Source organism: Danio rerio, chromosome 18 (genome assembly GCF_049306965.1).
Source record: "Danio rerio strain Tuebingen ecotype United States chromosome 18, GRCz12tu, whole genome shotgun sequence".
Taxonomy (NCBI): Eukaryota; Metazoa; Chordata; class Actinopteri; order Cypriniformes; family Danionidae; genus Danio; species Danio rerio.
In genome coordinates, this window is record NC_133193.1 from 3,505,323 (window position 1) to 3,531,307 (window position 25,985).

Below are 25,985 nucleotides of genomic sequence, written 5' to 3' on the forward strand. Positions count from 1 at the left end.
CAAATCTTCACAAAAGTTTATGAATGGAGCAGGACAGCGAGTCCAGCCTTCACTATAATGTGACACCCATGATTGCAGAAGCCTCAAGGATATACAGACAGGAATATGAAAAGAAATGGTCCCATGAGAGCATGACAAAGCCAGCGGGAATACAAATGATTTCCATTACTCCTCATTTACGAGCTGGAGAGCCTTTTCAGAGAGACCAGAAAGCTCTGAGTTTCCACACACACACAGACAAAAAGGCAAAGATTTATACTCATAATGAAGGGGCTCTACGGAAAATGTCAAATTAATGAAAGGCTACTTTGAATAATTTATATGCTATTTAAAAAAATTGTTTGTGATTGAGTGGCAGAAATGTTGTGAAATGAAAACTCCGTCTGTGGCCTTTGAGTTCAACCTAATTTGAAAAAGCTTTGCTGCATAAGAATGACCAATAACGCCATGAAAATGTTTTCATCTGAAGCAGACAGTCTGATATTCTGGAGCAGTGGATATGAACTGGGTTACGACTTTAAAAAATAGGCCTCAGGTCTGTTATGATGGTCACAAAAATCAAGGGGAAAAAAACAGTGCTGAATGCCAATCCGAGAATGCAACGAACCATATAATCAAGCATAATTATAACAGCAAATCGCAGGCTTCAAGTTTTGAAAGGGAGCAGGAAAAAACGAATCTTTTGTTCTTGACATTAAAGACTTTGCATCTAAATTCTGAGGCATCTTAGTGCAAATTTATCTGTCACTTGCTAGGAGTCAAATTAGTCAGATGCCAGCACAGATACTGTCACAGTTTATGCTGAATACAAAACGCATTACATTGCTGACAGCGGAGAAAGGACAGATTTAGTCACTTAATTATTGTTTGCATGTTTATAATGTATTTTATGATTAATAATAATCACACACAGAAAAGTAAAGGTTAGCAATGAATAATAAATCTCAATGTCTGATTTGAAGACAGCTTTGTTTAATTTTGCTTTACAATAAAAGTGCTGTGTTAACTGCATTAGACATTGCGATATAATAATAATAATATATAAATGATATATAAATAATAATAATAATAACAATAATATATATATATATATATATATATATATATATATATATATATATATATATATATATATATATATATATATAATAATAATAATAATAATGCATTATAATAATATGTTTTGTTTACTTTTGCTTTACAATAAAAGTGCTGTGTTAACTGCATTAGACATTGCGATATAATAATAATAATATAATAATAATAATATAATAATAAATATATATATATATATATATAAATAAATTATATATATATATATATATATATATATATATATATATATATATATATATATATATATAATGCATTATAATAATTAACACATTTTAAATCACTCATGGTCACTGAACATAATAACAGGAGACAATAATATAAAGCAATAATTAAAACATAACAGCAACACATCTGTAGTGGAGTAATAAAAATAAGTCTGAATGCAGTTAACCTAAATATACCAAACTCAACCAAAATAGTTATTGTATGATTAGTTATTATTTATTTAAAAATAACACACAAACACACACACACACACACACACACACACACACACACACAGTTGAAGTGTTATTAGCACCCCTGTTTATTTTTTTTCCCCAATTTCTGTTTAACGGAAAGCAGATTTCTTCAACAAAAATCTAATCATAATAGTTTTAATAACTCATTTTTATTAACTAATTTATTTTATCTTTGCCATGATGACAGTAAATAATATTTGACTAGATATTTTAGAAGACACTTCTATTCAGCTTAAAGTGACATTTAAAGGCTTAACTAGGGTAATTAGGTTAACTAGGCAGGTTAGGGTAATTAGGTAAGTTATTGTATAACGATGGTTTGTTCTGTAAACATTCAAAAAATATAAATAGTTTGAAATTAAATTTAATAAAACTTTCTCCAGAAGAAAAAAATATTATCATTATCATTTGGGAAATATTAAAAAAAAGAAAAAAATCCCATTAAGATAAGGCAACTCAAACTTGAGAAAACTGATTGCTACAAACCGTTTGAGTTTAAAAACTAATCTATATGAGTATGGTGAACTTGCTCCATTTAGGTTGAAGTAATGAGGTATTTAATGGACTCATTACATCAGCAATGAGTTTAAAAGTCGATGAGTAGAATTAACTTTGATTTAACTGCACTCATTTCATTTGATAAAGTTGACTGTTGTACATTACAGTGTGTACATATGTGTGTGTACAGTCAGTAGATATATATAACAAAAAGAAATAATTACATCAAACAATTTTAACTCCGGTGTAAATCTCCAGTGTACAGTATCCTACTAAGAGCCAGCTGAGAACCACTGATCTAGAGCCACATCAGAACACTTGCTGCGTTAAACACACAGAGAGTAAACAGAAAACCCAGCACTCACAAGAAGAACTTCTCGTCCCAGACAGGGTTGAGATTGCCGAACACGGTCTTGGTCCTGCGTTTGGTCTTTCCCACTTGTACCGTGACGTAGGGGTCGCTGGAGCCCGTCTTGTCTTTGGCTTGCAAACCTTGAGCACATAAAACTGGAGAAAGAAAAACAGAAGAGTAAATTCTAAACTCATGAAACAAGCAAGAAAACTATCTGCATGACAGATAAAAACGCTATTGTCTGAAGAATTAGACATTTAGAAAGCTGTTCCAGCACTATACAACCATACTGACAGGCTTCAGACTGCCAGATCATTCAGCTGCAACCTGAATACATGACACTGAAAAATGTCAAACCGCCGGTACAAGAGACTGCGGAAACAATGAGAACTAACTAAAGAAAAGAGAAACATAATGCATTATCTGAGACTTCATAACGCTCCAGAGCAAGTTTTCAGTATTTCTGAGATATCATGTCTTTGTGTTGTTGTGCACTGAAGAGTACATGACTGCTGGAAGTTACTAAAGGATTTTTGGGTAACACTTTATAATAACTAAACACTATAGCCCCTTTCACACATACAGACCTTTCCGGAAAATTGCCGGCAATTTTCCGGAAAGGTTGTACGTGTGAACAGGTCCTTTTTGAAAATACCGGTAAATTCGTTCTGGCTATTTTCCGGGAAGAGAAGTTGTAACATTACCGGCAATTTGCCGGAATGCTGCGCTGTGTGAATGCAGAAGGAAGATTCCCGTAATAAGCGCGTGCACGTCTAGAACGTGCTGACGTGAGACGTCTGCTTTAGCCAATCACAACAGTCAGACGCATTTACGTGCGCGCGGTTTATGAGCATAAATGCCTTTGAATATTTTCCCAGACGCGTTTAGCTGCTAGAAGTTTGTCAGATCACGTTTATATGTTCTTCTTTATGTCAACTGTGTAAATAATCTTCGATGAGATGCTTATGTTTGTTTACCTTCAAGCTTCAGCCTGTGAGCGCCTGCACACGCACATGTTATGAACATCTCGACATGCGAAAGTGATCCTGCGAAAGTTGTTCACAATATTGATCATCCACAGAGTTTGTAATTTAGTCAAATGTTTACAAATACAAGCGCAGCCTTTTAAGGCTCATTTGTGGTGAATGATGTCAGAATTTACCGGTATTTTGGAATGGATGTGTGAATGCTCTTTTCCGGAAAATTTCCGTAACGTCCTCGCCTGTGTGAACAGTGCTTTTTTCAATATACCGGTAAAGTCGTTCCGGAAATTTTCCAGATATTTACCGTTATCACTGTGTGAAAGGGTTGTATGAATCATTTAATAAGCATCAGCAAAATTCGGCAGAATTCATTATCTGTTAAGCATTAACTCTACATTAGTAAGCAGTTTATAATTGCGGCTACAAATGCTGTATTCTTGACTAACAAACATATTTAAAATGTGCTTAATAATTGTATTTTCATACTTAGTTAATGATTTATTTTTCATTACTAAATTAAATAATCGCATCATTTACAAACCATCTGTATTTAAGAGTGGTTGAGGGTTTTTAGGATCCTTCAGAATGAGTTAGTAAATGATTAATAAACTTTTGAAATCAACATATATATAACTTATATACAATTAATTAATAAAAGGCATGATAATACTTTATTGTAGGAAAATAAGCATAATATAGAGGCATTTCCCTTTCATATAAGCTACTTCTGATACCAAATAATCAACTGGAAGTCAAGTTATCATTTGCTGTTCCTAAAACTTGGATAAGCGACAAGACTTTTATCAGGTAGTGTAGAGCAGGGGTTTTCAAACTGTGGGTCGCCGTTACATTGTGGTGAATCAAAACCAGTACGATTGACGGCAATAACTCAAAAACCTCTAACCCTAAAAATATCTAAAGTGTGTTTCCTACAAAAAGACAAAGCTGGTTATGTTTCACAGCTGTCTTTTTCTTTTTTTCGCTTGACATTACGAGCACTGCTCCGTTTGAGCCCTCGCAATCTGCGTTTAGCCGATAGAGCTTGTGCTGAGCGGAGCTCTCAGTAAGGGACCGTCGGAAAAGGGCTTCTGTTTTTCGTTTTTTTTTTTTTTTTTGCTCCGTCCTGCGCGTTTTATTTAAAACTTAACTAATTTTCTCTTAAACGAGCACAAACAGTTACTAAAGTATGCTTTATTATAGATCTGTTTATTCCTCTGTTATCAAACAAAACACAATGACAGATTCATCTGCTGCTCTTCACTAAATAACTATGGTAACTTTAATCCATATGCAAATACAATCAAAAGTGGAATAGATTTTATAGCTTTATTTAATTTCAATTTATTGATTTTAATAGGCTAAACCTTTTATTTTATTGTTAATATTTTCTCATGTTTGTTATGTATTCTATCATTTTAAGCTATTTGTTGTCCCATATTTTTTATATCCCAACGTTGACAGATAGCAAATCAATAAATTGCTATAATGCTATCTGTTAGTTTTAACATCACCCAATGTTATTGAAGGGCATAGATGTTATGGAAAATAGTAATAGTAATGTAACTTCCCCCATCATTCCTTCCTCAAGCAAATATGTAAATATTAGATCAATTCAGCTATAATGTTAATTGCATTGGCATATTTATCTGACGTTTTCCCAGCTTGTAGTAGTCGATCAAAAAGCGATTTAGTTACTTATGACTACACTAGCAGTGGAGTTTACTGCGATGTGACGGGGCTTGATCATAATCAAGGTGCTCGATCAAAGGTTGATCATATTGTCTTCTAAAAACGTAGAGTATCTTTTTCAACAACAAATAAATATCACTGTTACGGCCAGCATCCCACAAAAAGCACTTGGAGCCTCATTTTGTGCATATCAAATTGCAAAATCCGAAAGGCCACACACCATATATTTTTGACTGCTTTGAATGGATACATTTTTTTACCCATCTTTCCATATTAAAATATTATGGTGGGTCTTGAGATTGAATTACTTGCCTATGTGGGTCCCGGAATAAAAAAGTTTGGGAATCCATGGTGTAGAGCAGTGGTTCTCAAAGTGGGGGTCGGGACCCCCCGAGGGGTCGCGGGGCAATGAAGGGGGGTCGCCTGGTGATTTCCAAAAATCTATTTATTTTTATTGAACCATAAGAATTAACATATTTTATCTATCGCTTTGCTGAAAATAAAAATAGTCGTTTATAGTTACTATATACTATATAGTTACTATAGTAGCTTATAGTTACTAGTTCTATTGGATTGCGACCCCTGGGGTAATTACATTATATTAAAGGCAGCAATAGCGTCTGATGCATTTTGATTTTATAACACCAGGTTATACTTTCTGGCACATTTAAAGCACAGACACACGTTAAAAAAATTTAATTGGTGTGTCTGCGTCATTGCATGCAAGGTTTCTGTATTTATAACCACCTCAGAGGATATTGGGGGTCGCGAGTCACTGACATTGTTATTTTGGGGGTCGCGGGCTGAAAAGTTTGGGAATCCCTGGTGTAGAGTATATGCAATACACCCTAAATAATGAAATCATCAATTCAGAACAGAGCAATGTGCAACAATCCAGCATGAAAGCAGTGTGTCTCCTCACTCTAAACTCAGTCAATGGGGATGCCATCCGTCACCAGCCCATAGTAGTTCACAGGAAGCTCTGAACTCATTAATTATGAAGGAGAGCGCTGTTCAATTATTCAGGAAACATATATCCTTGGGCTTGGAGACAGACAGAGATTGGTGCAATGTCACCGGCCTGCTGGAAAAGGGTAATATAGTCTGAAGAGTTCAAGTGAAATTGAAAGAGCGAAGGCGTCTTTGAGTGTTTGTGTTTCTAGAGATGTGTTGTTTACACATTGAAGGGAAGTAGTTTGACTCACAAACATCGTCAGGTTGTTTTTTAGGTGTATTGCACAATAATATGTGTGTAAGTGAGGCGAGTGCGAGTATTTTCAACGCTCCAACTACTTAAAAACGCAGAAACTGCACAATTTCAATGCGTGTGTGTTTGCTGGACAGTCTTTTACTGACACTTACAGCAGAAGCCCCTATTTAACAGCAATTGAGAGAATGAAATTAAACTCCATTTCTCTTTCTCTGTAGCCCATTTGACCTGCTGGCGTGCTTTTCCTCTCCTCTCGGCTGTTACTTTAGTACTTTTGGATACAGACACAAGCGCGTGTCTGGAGAGTTTTCTCCACCGTGTCTATCATGGATCAGCTGTGATCAGTGTCACTCATCAGTGAGGAGCGCCAGCAAGTTTTCTTACACCTCTTTGATTGGCCATGTGCTCAACAGAATGGGCTGCTATTGGCTCTTACGCACTGGTGCTCTTCACAGATGAGGGACACTGATAACGGCAGCGGCGATCACAGCTGATTCATGATAGACACGGTGGAGAAAACTCTGCAGCGAACACACACACACACACACACACACACAGTGAAATTGTGCACAGTTTCTGCGTTTTTAAGTAGCTGGAGTGTTTTAATTACTCGCGCTCACCTCCCTCGCCATAGTAAGCTACGGCAACATAGCGTATATGAGATAAATGATGTCAGTACATAATAACCGGTTATGATTACTGAACCGATACCGAACTGTTCGCGTCTGCATCACGGTGCACCGAAGAAACAATTCATTTTGACCGAACTGATGGCATGACAATCATAACCAAAACAAACCATGAGACCAGTGTAGGTTCCCACCTATAAGATGCAATGTAACTTTCATCAAGCGGACCATCATAATAAAGAGTGTCCTTGTTTTTTTTTAAGTCAGGAAAATCCAGGAATTTATAATGTTTTTATTTATAAATATATATTTATTATAAATAATTATATAAGTATATAATATAATCGTTTTATAATACTAATAAATATAATGCAAAAATATATAGTTCTTAAATCAATATTTAAATTCAAATCTTATGCCATTTTTCATCACTACAACAACAATAATAAATGCATCCATTAATAAAAAAATAAAATGAAAAAAACGAACAAGTCATTTTCTTAATGACTGTTTTTTTTAAAGACAAAAATGCTTCATCAAAACTTGTATTAATTATATAAATAAATAATTTAATAATATTATAATCTTAACAACTGCAAAAAAATGTTATAGTTTACATTTTTTATCAAGTAAAAATACTATTAATTCATTAATTTTCTTTTTGTTTTAGAACCTTTATTAATGAGGCGTCGCCACAGCGGAATGAACCGCCAACTTATCCAGCATATTTGTTATGCAGCAGATGCCCTTCAAACTGCAACCCAGTACTGGGAAACACCCATACACTAATTCACACACTACGGCTAATTTAGTTCATCAATTCCCCTATAGTGCATGTGTTTGGACTGTGGCGGAAACCGGAGCACCCGGAGGAAACCCACACCAACACAGGGGGAACATGCAAACTCCACACAGAAAAGCCAACTAATCCAGTCGAGACTCGAACCAGCAACTTTCTTACTGTGAGGCGACAGTGCTAACCACTGAGCAGACTTAGCTTTAGCTTTAAGTCATGTTTCTATATTTTCAGTGGTAAATTAGACATGTTCGCAGTGCACGGTCACCTGCTTGACATGTCAGTGTACTGTTTGAGGACAACACATCAGAATTCACATCAGTGTGTGTGTTTGAGAACACTGACAAATAAATAAGTGTGTGAACACGTTCTAAAGCTGGAGTTTGGATCTCCAGGACACAGAGAGCTGTTTCTCCATCTCTGTGTGTGTGTACTATTGACACTCCAGACCTCACAATAACTCACAGCCTCTGTCGATCCACAAAGTCAGGTGAAGGAGCATCACACACACACACACAAAACACACGCACACACACACACAGTGTTATTGGAAGAAAGCAGCAACACTTAAACACACTCACTCAAGGACACATGCACAAACACTAAGACACAGACACACACAAGCGCACACACACACACACACACACACATGCACACACACGCACGAACACTAATAGACACACACGCAAAACAATTACACACAATTACAATCGCACACTCACAGACACACGTGAACACACTAACAGACCACTCACTCACAGACACACTCACACACACACTAATAGACACATATGCCGAACAGACACACACAAGTTCTCACAAGTGTAGACACACACAGAGTGTTTCTGGAGGAAAGCAGTGTGAGGACACACATCTGCAGATGGACAGAAACACTCCTCTATGAGTCAGACTGTGTCGGCCTGCGTTTCTGTCCACAGCAGATGGTTGTTGTCGTCTGGCGGTTTGAGCTGTCAGAAAACAAGCAAAACTCTCGGCACATTTCCCACAGAAAAATGAGCAGCACTTCCTCACCGCAGGCTCTGATTCAGCTACCGGCACCAGAGACGCCGCACAATACACATATCAAGACCACAGCTCAGCAAACTCCACAACAAACTTGAGTCAGATTTATACTAACTAACTAACTAACTAACTAACTAACTAACTAACTAACTAACTAACTAACTAAATAAATAAATAAATAAATAAATAAATAAATAAATAAATCAGTGACATAGAGGCTCAATGGTTAGCGCTGGGTCAGTTGGCAGGGTCAGTGTCCAAACACATGCGGTACAGGTGAATAGGGTAGGCTAAATTTTCCATAGTGTGTGTATAAACGAGGGTGTATATGTTTCCCAGTGATAAGTTGCAGCTGGAAGGGCATTCGCTTCTTAAAACATTTGCTGGATAAGTTGACGGTTCATTTCGCTGTAATGACCCCAGATTAATAAAAGGACTAAGCCGAAAAGAAAATGGATGTATAAATGAATAATATAATATAATATAATATAATATAATATAATATAATATAATATAATATAATATAATATAATATAATATAATATAATATAATATAATATAATATAATAAACATAATATAATAAATATAATACAATACAATACAATACAATTTAATATAATAATATAATATAATATAATATAATATAATATAATATAATATAATATAATGAAATATAACATAATATAATAAATATAATACAATACAATACAATTTAATATAATAATATAAAATAATATAATATAATATAATAAAATATAACATAATATAATATAATATAATAAATATAATATAATATAATAAACATAATATAATAAATATAATACAATACAATACAATACAATACAATACAATATAATATAATATAATATAATATAACATATTAAACATAATATAATATAATATAATATAATAAACATAATGTAATAAATATAATACAATATAATATAATATAATATAATATAATATAATATAATATAATATAATATAATATAATATATTAAACATAATATAATATAATATAATATTATATAATATAATATAATATAATATAATATAATATATTAAACATAATATAATATAATATAATATAATATAATAAACATAATATAATAAATATAATACAATGCAATACAATACAATACAATACAATACAATACAATACAATATATTATAATATAATATAATATAATATAATATATAATATAATATAATATAAAAAACATAATATAATAAATAAAATATAATACAATACAATACAATATAATATAATATTATATAATAAACATAATATAATTAATATAATATAATATAACATAACATAACATAACATAACATAACATAACATAAGATAAGATAAGATAAGATAAGATAAGATAAGATAAGATAAGATAATAAATATAATATAATATACATATATATATATATATATATATATATATATATATATATATATATATATATATATATATATATATATATATATATATATATATATATATATATATATATATATATATATATATATATATATATATATATATATATTATATTATATTATATTATATTATATTATATTTTATTATGTTTATAACATAATATAATATAATATAATATAATATAATATAATATAATATAATATAATATAATATAATATAATATAATATAATATAATATAATATAATATAATATAATATAATGAATATAAGGAAATCGCGCATCTCCTGCCCGGTCCTTAAATACGTTGCACACTCCTCTCCACCGCATCCCTCCTAGCTCTTCAGGTACGTCACGCGCAACTCACCCCCACCGCTCGTCAGGTATGTCTTGCGCGCACACGCCCCTACTCAGATACATCGATCAATCAACCCCTGACACAGACACACACAGAGACACACACACACAACGCGCCGGAGCGACTCCCTTCAGATTCAACACGCATGATCGCTCTGGATAGCCTGGTGATGCAACATTAATTGTTTTATACTGAAACTTGCCATCAAAAAGTACTCCCTTAGTCTTATCCATATTTCTTTGCATGTTGAAAACATCCACCACAACAGCAAGTAAAAAAAAAACCCTGCAATTGTGTTAATTTTTTTTTTATGCGTTAAATTTTTCAAATTAATCGCATGCGCTAAGGCACTAATTTTGACAGCACTAAATATAATACATTATAACAATTTAATCTAATCTAACCTAATATAACATAATATAATATATAATTGTATTATAAGTCTTGTCAAAAACAAGCCTTGGACAAATTTACCTATTAAAAATAAAGACCCTCTTCCATTCACTGCGCTACTAACTATGACAAAAAACTAGAGGAACTGTGAAAAGGTTTCTTTTTTGCTGACCTGTGATGGTGATTTTGGCGGACCACTTGGACGTTCCCTCCAGCACAGCCTGTTTGGCGGTCTTCAGATGAGTGATAAAGTCCTCTTTCGAGAGCTGGAACATCTCCTGAATGACCTCGAACACTTCGGGCCGGTTCTTCTCCCTGATCTTCATGCGCTCCTTCATGGCCATGATGATGTTCTGGGTTTTGTCCTCGGCTCCGTGTTTCGAGCTCTTCTCTACTGCACCTGTAGAGGATGATGCACAGTGTGATTTACAAATACAAGCGCAGCCGTTTAAAGGTCATTTCTGGTTAATGATGTCAGAATTTACCGCTATTTTGGAATGGATGTGTGAACGATCTTTTCTGGAAAAATTCCGAAACGTCATCGCCTGCGTGAACAGCGCTTTTTTAAATTTACCGATAAAGTCGTTCCTTAAATTTTCCATATATTTACCAGTATCACTGTGTGAAAGGGGCTTACAACTAGTGCTAGTTCTGTGTCCATGCTCACCGTCTATACCATCAGTCCCTATAGACCTTTTTCTTGGAACACAAAATTACCCATTATGCTTTGCGTGTATGCGCAAGGAGAATGCGAAGAACTTCCGTCGACAGCTGATGTGTGTAAACAGTCACATTTGGACAGCTTTGAAACGATAGTTTTAATCTATTTTACCTGCTTTTACCCGCTTTGAACTAATACTGTTGTCCATCAGCAGCATCTCCTGGACTGATCATTTACAGAAATGTGATCTAATAGGATGGAAAACAGCTGCTGTGAGGCGTTTTCCCCTCGTTGTCAGACGGCATCTTCTGCAGTTTAAATGAAGCCTCGTCATCGCTAAAGTCAACATTTTCTCTTTATTTCAAATATATAACCAGCCCAAACTAATGTAGTTCACCAAAATGTTTGACACACACACGTAGCCTGTACTGTGCCACTGACACACTGATTAAATAACTGTGACAAAGTGAAAATACAGGCTAGTGTCATTTCGAAATGACAGAAAAACACAAACCGTGGTGAAAACAACACACGAAATAAAACACAAACGGCTCGCCATTAGAATGAACAGCAAATCAGGCAGCAGAGGATCAATAACAGACTTTTATTGGTCATGTTTGTAAATTGCACAACTTTCATACCTGTTAAGTTTCATGCCAGTACTCTGGTTTGCGCTCTCTCTCTCTCTGTGTGTGTGTGTGTGTGTGTGCGCGTGTATTTCTGACGGCAGACACGTGAACTAGGAGAACGTTTTTCTCGTATTTCTGACGCGCTTGAACCACATGTGACAGATTATAACAGCTTTAACAGACACATTTCTAAGTTCAACACTGTTATCCATTAAAAACGTCATTGAAACCCATTTTCGGAGCACAAATTACCAGTTGTACACGCTGTAAACGGAAGTTTTTAGCATTCTACCGGAAGACGCTGGTCGCTATGGCGCCCTCCATGCAGCAGCCATGAAAAAGGTCTATATTAGTACACTAACACAGTCCAATTGAAGGACTGAATGAAAATTGAGCACTCAATATACAGGAAAGTGTAGTGTTTTGTTGTGCTTTGCTTGTTGATAAATCATTCAGATGGGTCAACATTTCAATTTCTTCGGTCAGACCCAGAGATATTTATTTTAGTGAGCTGTTTACCGCTAATGAAACAAAGTGTTTTGATTTCTGTCATCTATGCTTCATTTTGTAATACATTTACAGTGCCTATTTTTATTTTTGCTGGTTATTTTATGTCTACTGCTGTAAATTGACGTTAAGCACTACTTTGAGACATTAATCACAGCTAAAGAATGTTGAATACAAATTTGGTGGTGAACATTGTTTGTGCTAATAAAGGAGCAGTTAAAACAGACCAGTCAATTATGACTGGGAACACTTAAGTAAGGGGCGGGATGTGAACACAACAGGTTAACAGTAACACAACAAAATGTGTAGAAACTACAGTATTTAAACATCAAGTCCTATTAGACCAGGGGTCATCAATGTCGGTCCTGGAGGGCAGGTGTCCCTGCAGGGTTTAGCTTCAACTTGCTTCAACACACCCATAGATGTATACATTAGATGTCACCTGGCCTATTGTTGTCTATTAGACGGAATGCGTCAATAGCACCGCCATCTTGGTACAGGGTAGCGCTTCTTTGAAGTGAATGCGGGACCAAGGTACAGTGGAGGACTGTGGCCATGCAAAGCCAGAGATATACACATATACACATATATCTATGATCGGGAGTTTTCCTGGATGTTAGTATGTAATTTTTTTTTTTATTATTATTATTACGAAAATTATAATTTTACATCACTTTTCACATTGATGGATCAGCAGTGGCGTAGCGCAAAATGCGAAGGCCCCCCTGCAGGGATCACCCAGGGGGCCCCCAGTTGAAGGGGGGGGGGGGGGGGTTCAGTGATCGCATGGGCATTCCTGACAAAAAGCTTGTGTTTTTGTGTACAGAAATGTACTATTCACCCTCCCTGTTAAATCTGATCTAATCATGTCATGAAACACAGCTCCTCTCCTGCTTTCACTTGTCATACTGACGGGGGGAGCGATTTGTTCGTGAATGAATCTCCGTTATGAACTACTCGTTCACTAGCCGACAATAATACAAGTTTCTGGCAGCGCAGCATCTCGTTGTCATATTTCTTTTGCATTGTTTGCTGATTTTATTCAACAAAACTAGCATAAGACGAGTGTTTAGTGCGAGTTGGAGCTGCTTTGCCTTATGGTGAATGCAGTAAGTGACTGTTATCATCAATAACGTTACCTGATTAGCACAAATTTCAGAACATACAAAAAGTAAAAAAATTTAATATTACCTATGAAATGTTCTGCCTTTGTGCTTTGTTTTCTTTGTTTGCTTGTTTCTACACCCGTAGACAGCACTAAAGTCCCGCATCTTCACGTAATAACACTGTCTTCTCTAGTGCGGTTGAATGACATTTGTCCTGGGAGCACTGTACCAATGTGGCGGCGCTATTGACGCATGCTCAGGGTCCCTATGCGATATCTAGTGTATATATCTATGTCACAAATTGAGGAGCGGGGAAAGGAGGCGGGGTGGAGCGACAACGCGGGGAATCCTTCACAAACTGAGGAGCGATCACAAACCGAAAGCGGCGAGAGCGTCAAAGTAGCCAGAAGTCATTCATTTTTAACGAGAACCGGCGGCGAGAAACAGCGGCGTGTCTTTATTGGCTATGACTCCGTTCGGCGGCAAGCAATCAGAATGAAGTAGTCCACCGCTTAAGAGGAGTTCAGAGAACACAGACCTGTGAACTTTGGTTCCGACCACAGTTGTTCCCAAGAGTTTGATTATTGCGGTTCCTGGATTTTCAATTATTGAAAATCCCGACGACGTGGGGCCCCCTTATCACGCGGGGACCCCACGCGGTGTGTGCCCTTCGGGCCCGTCCGCTACGCCACTGTGGATCAGTGACCGCACGGGCATTCCTGACAAAAAGCTTGTGTTTGTGTGTACAGAAATGTACCATCAACCCTCCCTGTTAAATCTGATCTAATCATGTCCTGAAACACAGCTCCTCTCCTGCTTTCACTGCTCATACTGACGGAGGGAGCGATTCGTTTGTGAATGAATCCCCCAAACGACTCTTTTACTAACGTTAGCCGACAATAATATAAGTTTCTGGCAGCGCAGCATCTCGTTGTCATATTTCTTTTGCCTTGTTTGCTGATTTTATTCAACAAAACTAGCATAAGCTGAGTGTTTAGTGCCAGTTGGAGCTGCTTTGCTGTATGGTGAATGCAGTAAGTGACTGTTATCATCAATAATGTTACCCGTTTAGCACAAATTTCAGAACATACAAAAAGTAAAAAAATTTAATATTACCTATTAAATGTTCTGCCTTTGTGCTTTGTTTTCTTTGTTTGCTTGTTACTACACTCGTAGACAGCACTAAAGTCCCGCATCTTCACGTAATAACACTGTCTTGACTAGTGCGGTTGAATGACATTTGTCCTGGGAGCACTGTACCAATGTGGCGGCGCTATTGACGCATGCTCAGGGTCCCTATGCGATATCTAGTGTATATATCTATGTCACAAATTGAGGAGCGGGGAAAGGAGGTGGGGTGGAGCGACAACGCGGGGAATCCTTCACAAACTGAGGAGCGATCACAAACCTAAAGCGGCGAGAGCGTCAAAGTAGCCAGAAGTCATTCATTTTTAACGAGAACCGGCGGCGAGAAACAGCGGCGAGTCTTTATTGGCTATGACGCGGTTCGGCGGCAAGCAATCAGAATGAAGTAGTCCACCGCTTAAGAGGAGTTCAGAGAACACAGACCTGTGAACTTTGGTTCCGACCACAGTTGTTCCCAAGAGTTTGATTATTGCGGTTGCTGGATTTTCAATTATTGAAAATCGCGACGACGTGGGGCCCCCTAATCACGCGGGGCCCCCACGTGGTGCGTGCCCTTCGGGCCCGTCCGCTACGCCACTGTGGATCAGTGACCGCACGGGCATTCCTGACAAAAAGCTTGTGTTTGTGTGTACAGAAATGTACTATTCACCCTCCCTGTTAAATCTGATCTAATCATGTCCTGAAACACAGCTCCTCTCCTGCTTTCACTGCTCATACTGACGGAGGGAGCGATTCGTTTGTGAATGAATCCCCCGAACGACTCTTTCACTAATGTTAGCCGACAATAATACAAGTTTCTGGCAGCGCAACATCTCGTTGTCATATTTCTTTTGCATTGTTTGCTGATTTTATTCAACAAAACTAGCATAAGCCGAGTGTTTAGTGCCAGTTGGAGCTGCTTTGCCTTATGGTGAATGCAGTAAGAGACTGTTATCATCAATAACGTTACCTGATTAGCACAAAAGTTCAGAACATACAAAAACAGAAAAAAACTTAATATTACCTATGAAATGTTCTGCCTTTGTGCTTTGATTTCTTTGTTTGCTCGTTACTACACTTGCAGACAGCGCTAAAGTCCTGCATCTTCACGTAATAACACTGTCTTCTCTAGTGCGGTTGAATGACATTTGTCCTGGGAGCACTGTACCAATGTGGCAGCGCTATTGACGCATGCTCAGGGTCCCTATGCGATATCTAGTGTATATATCTATGCAACACACCTGCCTGGGTGTTTCAAGTATACCTAGTAACACCTTGATTACCTTGTTCAGGTGTGTTTGATTAGGGCTGGAGCTAAAATCTGCAGGACACCGGCCCTTCAGGAACAAGTTTGGTGAGCACTGTATTAGACCATCTCCATGTTGATGTGGAGCAGTGAGATCAGGTAAAAAGCTGTGTGTGTTTTAGACTCACGTTGCAGACAGTCTGCGTTCAGGAGGTCTTGGCACTTCTCATGGCATTTGACTCCGCATTCGCTACATCTCATGCCCTGGCGAGCGATTCCCCAAAGCAGACCCTCACACTCGTGGCAGTATGTAGGCGCCGTGGCCGTCCACACCTCGAAATTGTGTGGCGTGGTGGAGGAGATGGGATAGATCAGCGCCTGCAGGGTCTTTCTGAGCACGTGCAGTTTCTGAGGAGGAAAGAGAGAGAGTGTTTACCGACATAATAAATGCAAAAACACGTGTATACGCTTATTTCACGCAGCCGGCATTTTAAAGAATCAAAGCGAGGCTGCGGTGGGAAGAAACCCGGAAGTATAGGACCAGCACTGTAAACATTGCAGTGACATGCTGTGGACTACAAACCTCTAGCTATTGTCGAGATTTTCAAAATGCAGAAATGGTGTGAACATCACTTCCATATCATTCAGTAACTTCTATTTAAACACTTTAAAGCAATGTAGCATCAAACAACATCACAGTCTCTGTGATACGCTTAAGTGCCCCCCTAGGCTTCAGTTCATGGTACCAGTTAAACACTTTGGAGACGTTTTCCCGCTTAAGCCTATCCAACCCGGTGAGTAATAAAACACTGCAGTCCTCGTATTGTCTGTAATGAATTTTTCCCGGTACTGAAGTTTTAAATCATTTTTAAAATCTATTTCCCGCTAACATTGAAGCGCCACTGAGCGCGGATGACTCGACTGATCTTCACGGCTGCTTCGCACTCCAGTCTCTGCGTATCTGTGTTTGCACTCAGTTTACCGCTCTTCACCCAGTGTAAACACAGATACACGGAGACTGGAGCGTGAAGCAGCCGGGAAGATCAGTCGAATAAGTAACATTTAAAGGCTTCACTAGGTTAATCAGGGTAAAGTTAGGGTAATTAGGCAAGTCATTGTATAACTATGGTTTGCTCTGTTTTTATTCTAGCCGAAATGAAACAAATAAGACTTTCTCCAGAAGAAAAAGATTTATAGAAATTACTGTAAAAAATTCCTAAATTCAAATTCATACTGTTATTCAATAATAATAACAGTAATAATAATATTAATAATATAATAATAATGACAATAATAATATTAATATTAATAATAGTAATAATAGTAGTAGTAATAATAATAATAATAATAATAATAATAATAATAATAATAATAATAATAATAATAACAGTAATAATAATAATAATAATAATAATAATAATAATAATAATAATAGTAATAATAACAGTAATAATAATAATAATAATAATAATAATAACAATAATAATAGTAATAATAACAGTAATAATAATAATAATAATAACATTAATAATAACAGTAATAACAGTAATAATAATAATAATAATAATAATAATAATAATAATAATAACAGTAATAATAATAATAATAATAATAATAATAATAATAATGGCAATAAAAACAGTAATAATAATAACAGTAATAATAATAAGAAGAAGAACAATAATAATAATAAAAACAGTAATAATAATAACAACAGTAATAATAATAATAATAATAATAATAAAATAATCATAAAAATAAGATTTAATAATAATAATAATAAAATAATATTAATAATAATAATAATAATATTATTATTATTTATATATATATATATATATATATATATATATATATATATATATATATATATATATATATATATATATATATATATATATCCTTATTACATAAATTTATTATTACTTTTATTATTATTATTATTATTATTATTATAAACCACAAAAATAGAGCCAAAAATTTGAGGTCATGTCAGGATTTATTTGATGGGCTCATTATTTGTTGTCTGTGGTTTGCTGAAGAGAATCTCTGGTGTCCTTTTGAAGCAGCAGAAACAATGCGCCTGTAAATCTCAGTGTTTCTACAGCTTGATCAGACAAAGAGAGCGAGATGAGAGTGAATGTGGGTCGGTGATGTACAGCTCTCTAAACTGAAGTTTCCCATCATGCATTTCTGCTGAGACGTGTGTTCACAATCATTACACTAAGAGCTGCTGCTTAAGCCGAATGGCTAATAATCAAATAAATAAAGTCAACCGCAGACCACGACTCAGGCTGATTAGCAAAGTAAACCTATAAGAATAGAAGAATGTAGAAAGTTCAGACCCAGCATCGAGTAATGCAGGAATGAGCAGCAGCCAGTGATTAATGGCAGGTGTCTTATAGTTATATAACACACTTAAAGGGGTCAAATCATACATTTGGTCAATTAATTTTCCCCTGAGGTACATTTATGGTGTTAGTCAAGGTTTGATGCACTTTAATAACCTTTCAGTCTCGCACTCTTCAAATTAAACAGGTTGCCTTTTAGTAAAAACACACACACACACACACACACACACACACACACACAAAAGCCTGAATACAAAATGTAAGTTATCTGAATTGCATATAAAATCTCACCAGCGATGCTTCATGTTCATATTTTTCTATGAGATTTTAGATGCATTTCATTCATTCGTTTTCCTTTTTTTTTTCAGCTTAGTCCCTTTATTCATCTGGGGTCGCCACAGAGGAATGAACCACTAACTTATCCAGCATATGTTTTACACCGCAGATGCCCTTCAAGCTGCAACCCAGTACTGGGAAACACCCATACACACACATTTACACTACGGCCAATAAAGTTTCAATTCAATTCCCCTATAGCGCATGTCTTTGGACTGTGGGGGAAACCAGAACCCCTGGAGGAAACCCACGCCAACACGGTGAGAACATGCAAACTCCACATAGAAATGTCAACTGACCCAGCTGGGACTCAAACCCATGACCTTCTTGCTGAAGGCGATTGTGCTTACCACTAAGCTACCGTGTCACCTATATGCAATTCGATTAACTTTAATTGAAATTAAATGAAAGTTTACACTGAAATGAAATTTAAATACCATAAATAAATGAATAATAACAACTTAACAAATTTGTTTAAATGTTTATAAATTAATTAAATAACAGAAATAAATTTAAATAAAACAGAAAATAGGACGGCTCAATAGCCTAGTGGTTAGCTCGCCGACATGATGCAGAAGCATGTCAAAGCGTCCTGAGTTCAAACCCTGGCGCGAGGACATTTCCCAACCCTATCCACCTCTTCTCTCTCTCTCTCTTATTTAGCGTACTATCTAATAAAGGACAAAAAAAATCGTTAAAAAAAAATAGAATTAAAACTACATAAAAATCAATAACCAAATTGTAAAAAAAAAAACATTACAAATATTTCATAGTGAGAGATTAGATTGTAGATTATGATTATGTTGTAATTTTTTTTTTATTAAATAGGAATAAAAATATGTGAAAATCAATAATAAAGTGAAGTTTATTCATAAACTAATTTCGAGCGGATCACGTGCTTATGATTTATCACGGCTGGTCTCGCGTTTGCTAATCACTATCTTCCAATCATATGAGCCCTAAGCTACTATAAATAGCCTCAGTTTTCAGTTCATTTTATCTTCGTTTGGAAGAAACCCCCCTCCTCCCCTATTTTCCTCCTTTACCTCTGATTGGGCGGCACGGCGGCCCAGTGGTTAGCACTGTGAGTTTGTATGTCCTCCCCGTGTCCGCGTGGGTTTTCCCCAGGTTCTCCGGTTTCCTCCCACCATCCAAAGACATTCAACATACATAACAACCAAGCTTTGTCTAATCCCTTGTGTTCCCTTAGCTACCGCAGCAGGGGAGTTCTGAGATCCACCGAGCTCAGGCTCCCCTCTTGCTCTGCCAACGGGAGGAAGCCCCGGGCTCGAGGATCCCTTGAGCTCTTGGCTCTCTCCCGGGACAGCATGCCAAACCAGCTTTTATAAATCATCAGCTAAGTGTGAACTCTTGAAATTGTATAAAAACATTAAAAATATGTCATCGTGAAAGAGAGAGACTAATAGGAAAAAGGTTAGGTAACACACAAAAATTAAATAGGATTAAAACTATGCGAAAATTCATAATCAAAGTGGAAAAAATGAAATGTTTCAAAGTAAAAGTGCAACAAATAAGAAACATTGGAGACATTACATTGTAATTTCATTTTAAAAATGAAATAGGATTAAAATAATATGGAAATCTATAATCAAATATAAAAAAAACATATGAAAGTGGAACTAATAGATATAATGCCGCAATGGTAACACTTTATAATAACTGCACACTCTGAATCATTTATTAAGCATTAGCAAATAGTGAATTCATCATCTGTTAAGCATTAACTCTACATTAATAAGCGTTAGCAAGCAGTTTATAACTGCAGCTACAAATGCTTTATAGCACAATGTGTTAAATAATTGTACTTTCATGCTTAGTTAATGATTTATTTTTCATTACTAAATTAAGTATCGCATTATTTACAAACCTTCTGTATTTAAGAGTAGTTGATGGTTTTTAGGATCATTCAGAATGATTTAGTAAATGATTAATAAACTATTGAAATCAACATTTATATGTCTGATTATTCAAGCACACACTATGCATTGCATCATCATTGGGTTAATGTCATTTGTCATATATCATAATACACTAAAGAAGGATGCATTGGTGAGCTATGAAGTCCACTGGTCATCTCCAGCTGGAGTGATGGCGAAACGTTACGCAGGGGGATTAACAGCTGGAGAAAACCGAAAAGGACTTTCCAATTTAATCAGGCAGCTCTGGAGCGAACAGATGAGCTACGCTGAGAATTAAACACCGGGCGATCAGCCAGAGAGAGAGAGAGAGAGTGAATTTTCAGAGCGGTCAACACTGGACAGAATGAAGGAACACGGGAATTAAAGCACACCCTCTGAAACACATACTACACTGGAAAAAATCGAGAAGTCAACACAAACTGTTTGAGGGAACTGAATGCGGCAAAGCGTTTAAGTTTGAAAACATAATGCTTTCCATTTCCAAATCCATTTCTCAGTGAATATAGACAATGTATTTTGGTATATAAAAAAAACAGATTTATTAAACTGATATATTTATTAAAATGAAATTTTAGTCACCAAACATATTTAGAAATTGAAAGATAATATAATTAAATTCATGCATAATATTCGTTTACTTCAGCCTAGAAATGAAGATCCACCACAGCTTTTTGTGTTCAGGACAGAACAGCGCATGAGTTTGGAGAAAATTTAATGGCGGAATGTTGATTTGTTGTTAACAGAGAGCAGCTTTCTGTTCATGTCTGTGCTCAGCCAATGACATGTCTGTAAGTGTCTGGATCTGCAGGAGATCTCAGTGTTCAGACCGACTGCAGCGTCGCCTTTGGTTGCATGTGTGTTTCTGTGCTGGAGGCCACGGCAGGTGCTGGAAACACTGAGAACACACACTATCACAGAGTCTGCAGACACTCACACTGCGTTCAAGAGCTTGAAATAAGGACATTCATTTTCCTTTGGCTAAGTCCCTTATTTATCAGGGGTTGCCACAGTGAAAAAACAAAACAGAATCACCAACTATTCCAGCATATGTTTTACACAGCAACCCAGTACTTCCAGCTGCAACCCAATTCTGGGGAACACCCATACACGCTTACATTCTCACACACACTATGGGCAATTTAGTTCATCCATTTCACCTATAGCGCATGCAACAGTGCTTACCACTGAGCCAACGCGCCACCCCATTTTTTATTATTAATGATAACAATATTATTAATATAACAACAACAACAACAATAATAATAATAATAATAAAATAATAATAAAATAATAATAATAATAATAATAATAATAATAATAATAATATTGACAACAATAATAATAATTATTATTAATTATTATTATTATTATTATTATTATTATTATTATTATTATTATTAATAATAAATAATAATAATAATAATAATAATAATAATAATAATAATGATAATAATAATCTTAATAATAATAAATATTAATAATAATAATAATAATAATAATAATAATTATTATTATTATAATAATAATAATAATAACACAATGCGCTGTGGAATGACTTGCTGTTAACAAAATATTATTTATTATAAACAAACAAAAAAAATCTATGACATCATTTTTTGTTATCCAGTCCAATTTAATTTCACATGCAAAGAGTCTATTTAAATAAAAGAAACACCAGCAGAAACGTCAAGAATGCTGGCCCGTGTAAAACTAAATTATCAACGTTTTTGGCAAGGAAAACCCTGACTAGCATCAAAAGCGGATCTCAGAGGAAAACTCCGAGGCACTTGGCTGAATAATGTCACATTACTGAAAAGACTTGTGGTGATATAACAGTTTGTGTTCTTGTTTTTCCAGTGTCGTTTTAAGCATATGGACACACGGGCTGTTTTCAGCACACACTCCCCAGAGGCATTGTGTCGTTTCTATCATTTTTGGAGCATATATTAATAAATAGAGAAATAGAGAAACTGAAAACATCAGCATGTGTACATTTTTTTTTATATGATTTGTTTGTTGATCTATAGAGATTTAGCTGCAGAATTGTGGGTGATGTAGTTTTCCGCTAAGACTCTGACTGTTAGGACTGATTGATTTATAAATAAATTGAAATAATGAGGACTGACAGCTTCAACAAAACCATCGATTCATAATGTCATAGCTCACAGAAATGCTGAGTTCAGACTGCATGATTTTAGCCCAAGTTTGACTCGCCAAGGTTTTGCAAAAGCACAGACAAACGCCTGAAATCACAGGCAAATCGGTGGGATTCATGTAACTGTGAACTCAAAGACACGATCTGAGAGAATTTGGCATGCTAAATATCTGAAGGTGTAGGTGATTAATAATCACCAATTTCGGTTTAAAATATTTTTTACCACATTTCTAAGCATAATAGTTTTAATAACTCATTTCTAATAAATGATTTATTTATCTTTGTCATGATGACAGTAAATAATATTCTACTAGATATTCTTCAAGACACTTCTATACAGCTTAAAGAGACATTTAAAGGCTTAACTAGGTTAATTAGGTTGCAGGTTAGGGTAATTAGACAAGTTATTCTATAACGGTGGTTTGTTCTGTAGACTATTGAAACAAATATGTAGCTTAAAGAGGGTTAATAACATTGACCTTAAAATGGTGAATAAAAAAATTTAACTGCTTTTATTCTAGCCGAAATAAAACCAATAAGACTTTCTCCAGAAGACAAAATATTATCAGACATACTGTGAAAATTTTCTTGCTCTGTTAAACATAATTTGGGAAATATTTAAACAAGATAATAATTCTGACTTCAACTGTATATGTGCGTTTACAGACACCATGGTTAAGCAAATTACTGAATCTTAGCGAATTCGCTGTCTTTATTACAAACATGCAAATGTTTCAAACTTATTAAACTTTTTTTTTTTAAGCACAGAGAGCTGAACAGCTATTTTAATCATATTTCCCCCCCAAAAAAAGTTCTGTGGACATGTGTATGCATATTATTATAGCAACATGGAGCCTGTCAATCAATTCGATGGGCAGGAAAACCGCACTGCTGCGTCATGTTGTGGTGGTCTTCAAAATCACAGGGATTTGGGTTTTATTTTAACAAAAAAGAGACTTATTGGGCTTTATTTTAACAATCTAGGTGCAAAGTCTAAAGCGCAGGGCGCAAAACAATTAATGGCGTGTCCGAATCCATATTTGCTATTTTGAGGACTGAAAAATATGGTCTGTGCCACAGCGCATGGTCTAAAAGAGTTGATCTTAAATTCTTAATGAATTAAGGATGTGTTTTGAGAATAAACTAGAGACTCATCTCCCATTCCTTTTAAGAGTCAGTTGTGTTGCGCCATGGCGCATTTCCTATTTACATGGTGGACTTTGTAAGTAGAAAAACCGATTCACTAGCGGGAAAAAAACAGTTAAACAGAGCATCTGCAGCATGAGGATAAAGAACGAGCCTCCTACATTCGGCCTTTATATTCACTTTCTATTTCTCTCTCTTTCATGAATAAGGAAACGGTGTATGCACAGACAGCCATTAGCCTATACATAATTAATTTTGTTGGTTAAGCGCAAAGGTTTGTTTCAAAACTATTTCGAAACTCAGTTCTAATTTCCAGCAAATGAATAAACAAACAATAATAATAATAATAATGAGTTATTTCCAAATACTCATGCAAAGCCCCATATGGTCCAGAACCAGAACCTTACCACCTTTGTTTTTTTTTCTTTTTTAAATATTTCCCAAATTATGTTTAGCAGAGCAAAGAAATTTTCACAGTATGTCTGATAATATTTTTTCTTCTGGAAAAAGTCTTGTTTTATTTCGGCTAGAATAAAAGCAGTTTTACATTTTTTAAGAACCATTTTAAGGTCAAAATTATGAGCCCCTTTGAGCAAGTTTTTTTTTTCCGATGATCTACAGAACAAACCATCGTTATTCAATAACTTGCCTAATTACCCTAACCTGCCTAGTTAACCTAATTAACCTAGTTAAGCCTTTTAATGTCATTTTAAGCTGTATAGAAGTGTCTTGAAGAATATCTAGTCAAATATTATTTACTGTCATCATGGCAAAGAGAAAATAAATTTGTAAAGTGTAAATAACTTTTGTACAGTAGAATAAACACCCAAATGAAAAATAAAATATAGATTCTACACTTTCAAACGAAACCACTCAAGGGGGTCTGGTGAAATGCTAGCCCTTTAAATCTTAAAGCGGAAGTCGATGACGTCACGGACCCGGAGTTTAACTGGTTAAGCAATATTTGTTTTGGATTGTCTACAGAACAAACCACTGTTATACAATGAATTGCCTATAATTACCATAATTTTAAATGTCTCTTTAAGCTGTATAGAAGTGTCTTGAAAAAATCTAGTCAAATATTTACTGTCATCATGGCAAAGATAAAATAAATGAGTTATTATAAATGAGTTATTAAAACTATAATGATTAGAAATGTGCTAATAAAAAAGAGAAATTGATGAAAGAATAATACAGGGAGGCTAATAAATCTAACTTTATGGACACATGTGCTGTTTTCGGCACATTTTCCTCAGAGGGATTGTCTCTCTTATAGGGAGGGATTGTCTCTCTTCTATAATTTCTCCCTCAGCCCTTTCGCTTCATGTTTCTTTCTCTCTCATCTTTTTACTTGCCATATTTAATGCATTGAAAAGACATCTGTTCGGCCTACTTAGAAATCTGCCGGCCGCCTCTCTATATGTGACCTTCCTCTTATTTTTTTCTGAAGTGTCTGCGCGCCATCGAGGGCGGTTTGGAAAGCGCTCCGTCTGAAAGAGTGATTGCGCTGTTGTTATTCTTCAGAGGACTGACAGTGCTGGATTAAGGTTGACTGGACCGGCCCGCTGGAGCCCGACTCTGACCTGTCTATTTATCACTCGCTAACACTGCCTTCAATGACTGTTCTGTATCACAAGCACATGTGCAAAGATCAACGCTACCCCAATGCTGCAGGACAGTCCCACTGTAAATCAATGGCCTTAACTGCATATACTAACAGTTGAAGTCAAAAATATTCGCTCTCCTGTGAATTCTTTTTATTAATTCCCAAATTATGTTAAACAGAGCAAGGAATTTTTCACAGTATTTCCTATAATGTTTTTTCTTCTTACCCAGCATG

At 35.5% G+C, this 25,985-nt stretch overlaps 1 protein-coding gene across 7 annotated transcripts in view; it reads right to left on the bottom strand.

Annotated features, from left to right (window-relative positions):
- unc13c (unc-13 homolog C (C. elegans)) overlaps positions 1-25,985 on the bottom strand; it is a 321,746-nt gene that overhangs the window by 229,198 nt on the left and 66,563 nt on the right. For all 7 annotated transcript variants that reach the window (XM_073930154.1, XM_073930152.1, XM_073930153.1 and 4 more), the window contains 3 exons: positions 16,406-16,625; positions 11,116-11,343; positions 2,441-2,582 (listed from right to left, as the gene is read on the bottom strand). In XM_073930154.1, the coding sequence (XP_073786255.1) occupies positions 2,441-2,582; positions 11,116-11,343; positions 16,406-16,625 (590 nt within the window). The remainder of the gene's footprint in view (positions 1-2,440; positions 2,583-11,115; positions 11,344-16,405; positions 16,626-25,985) is intronic.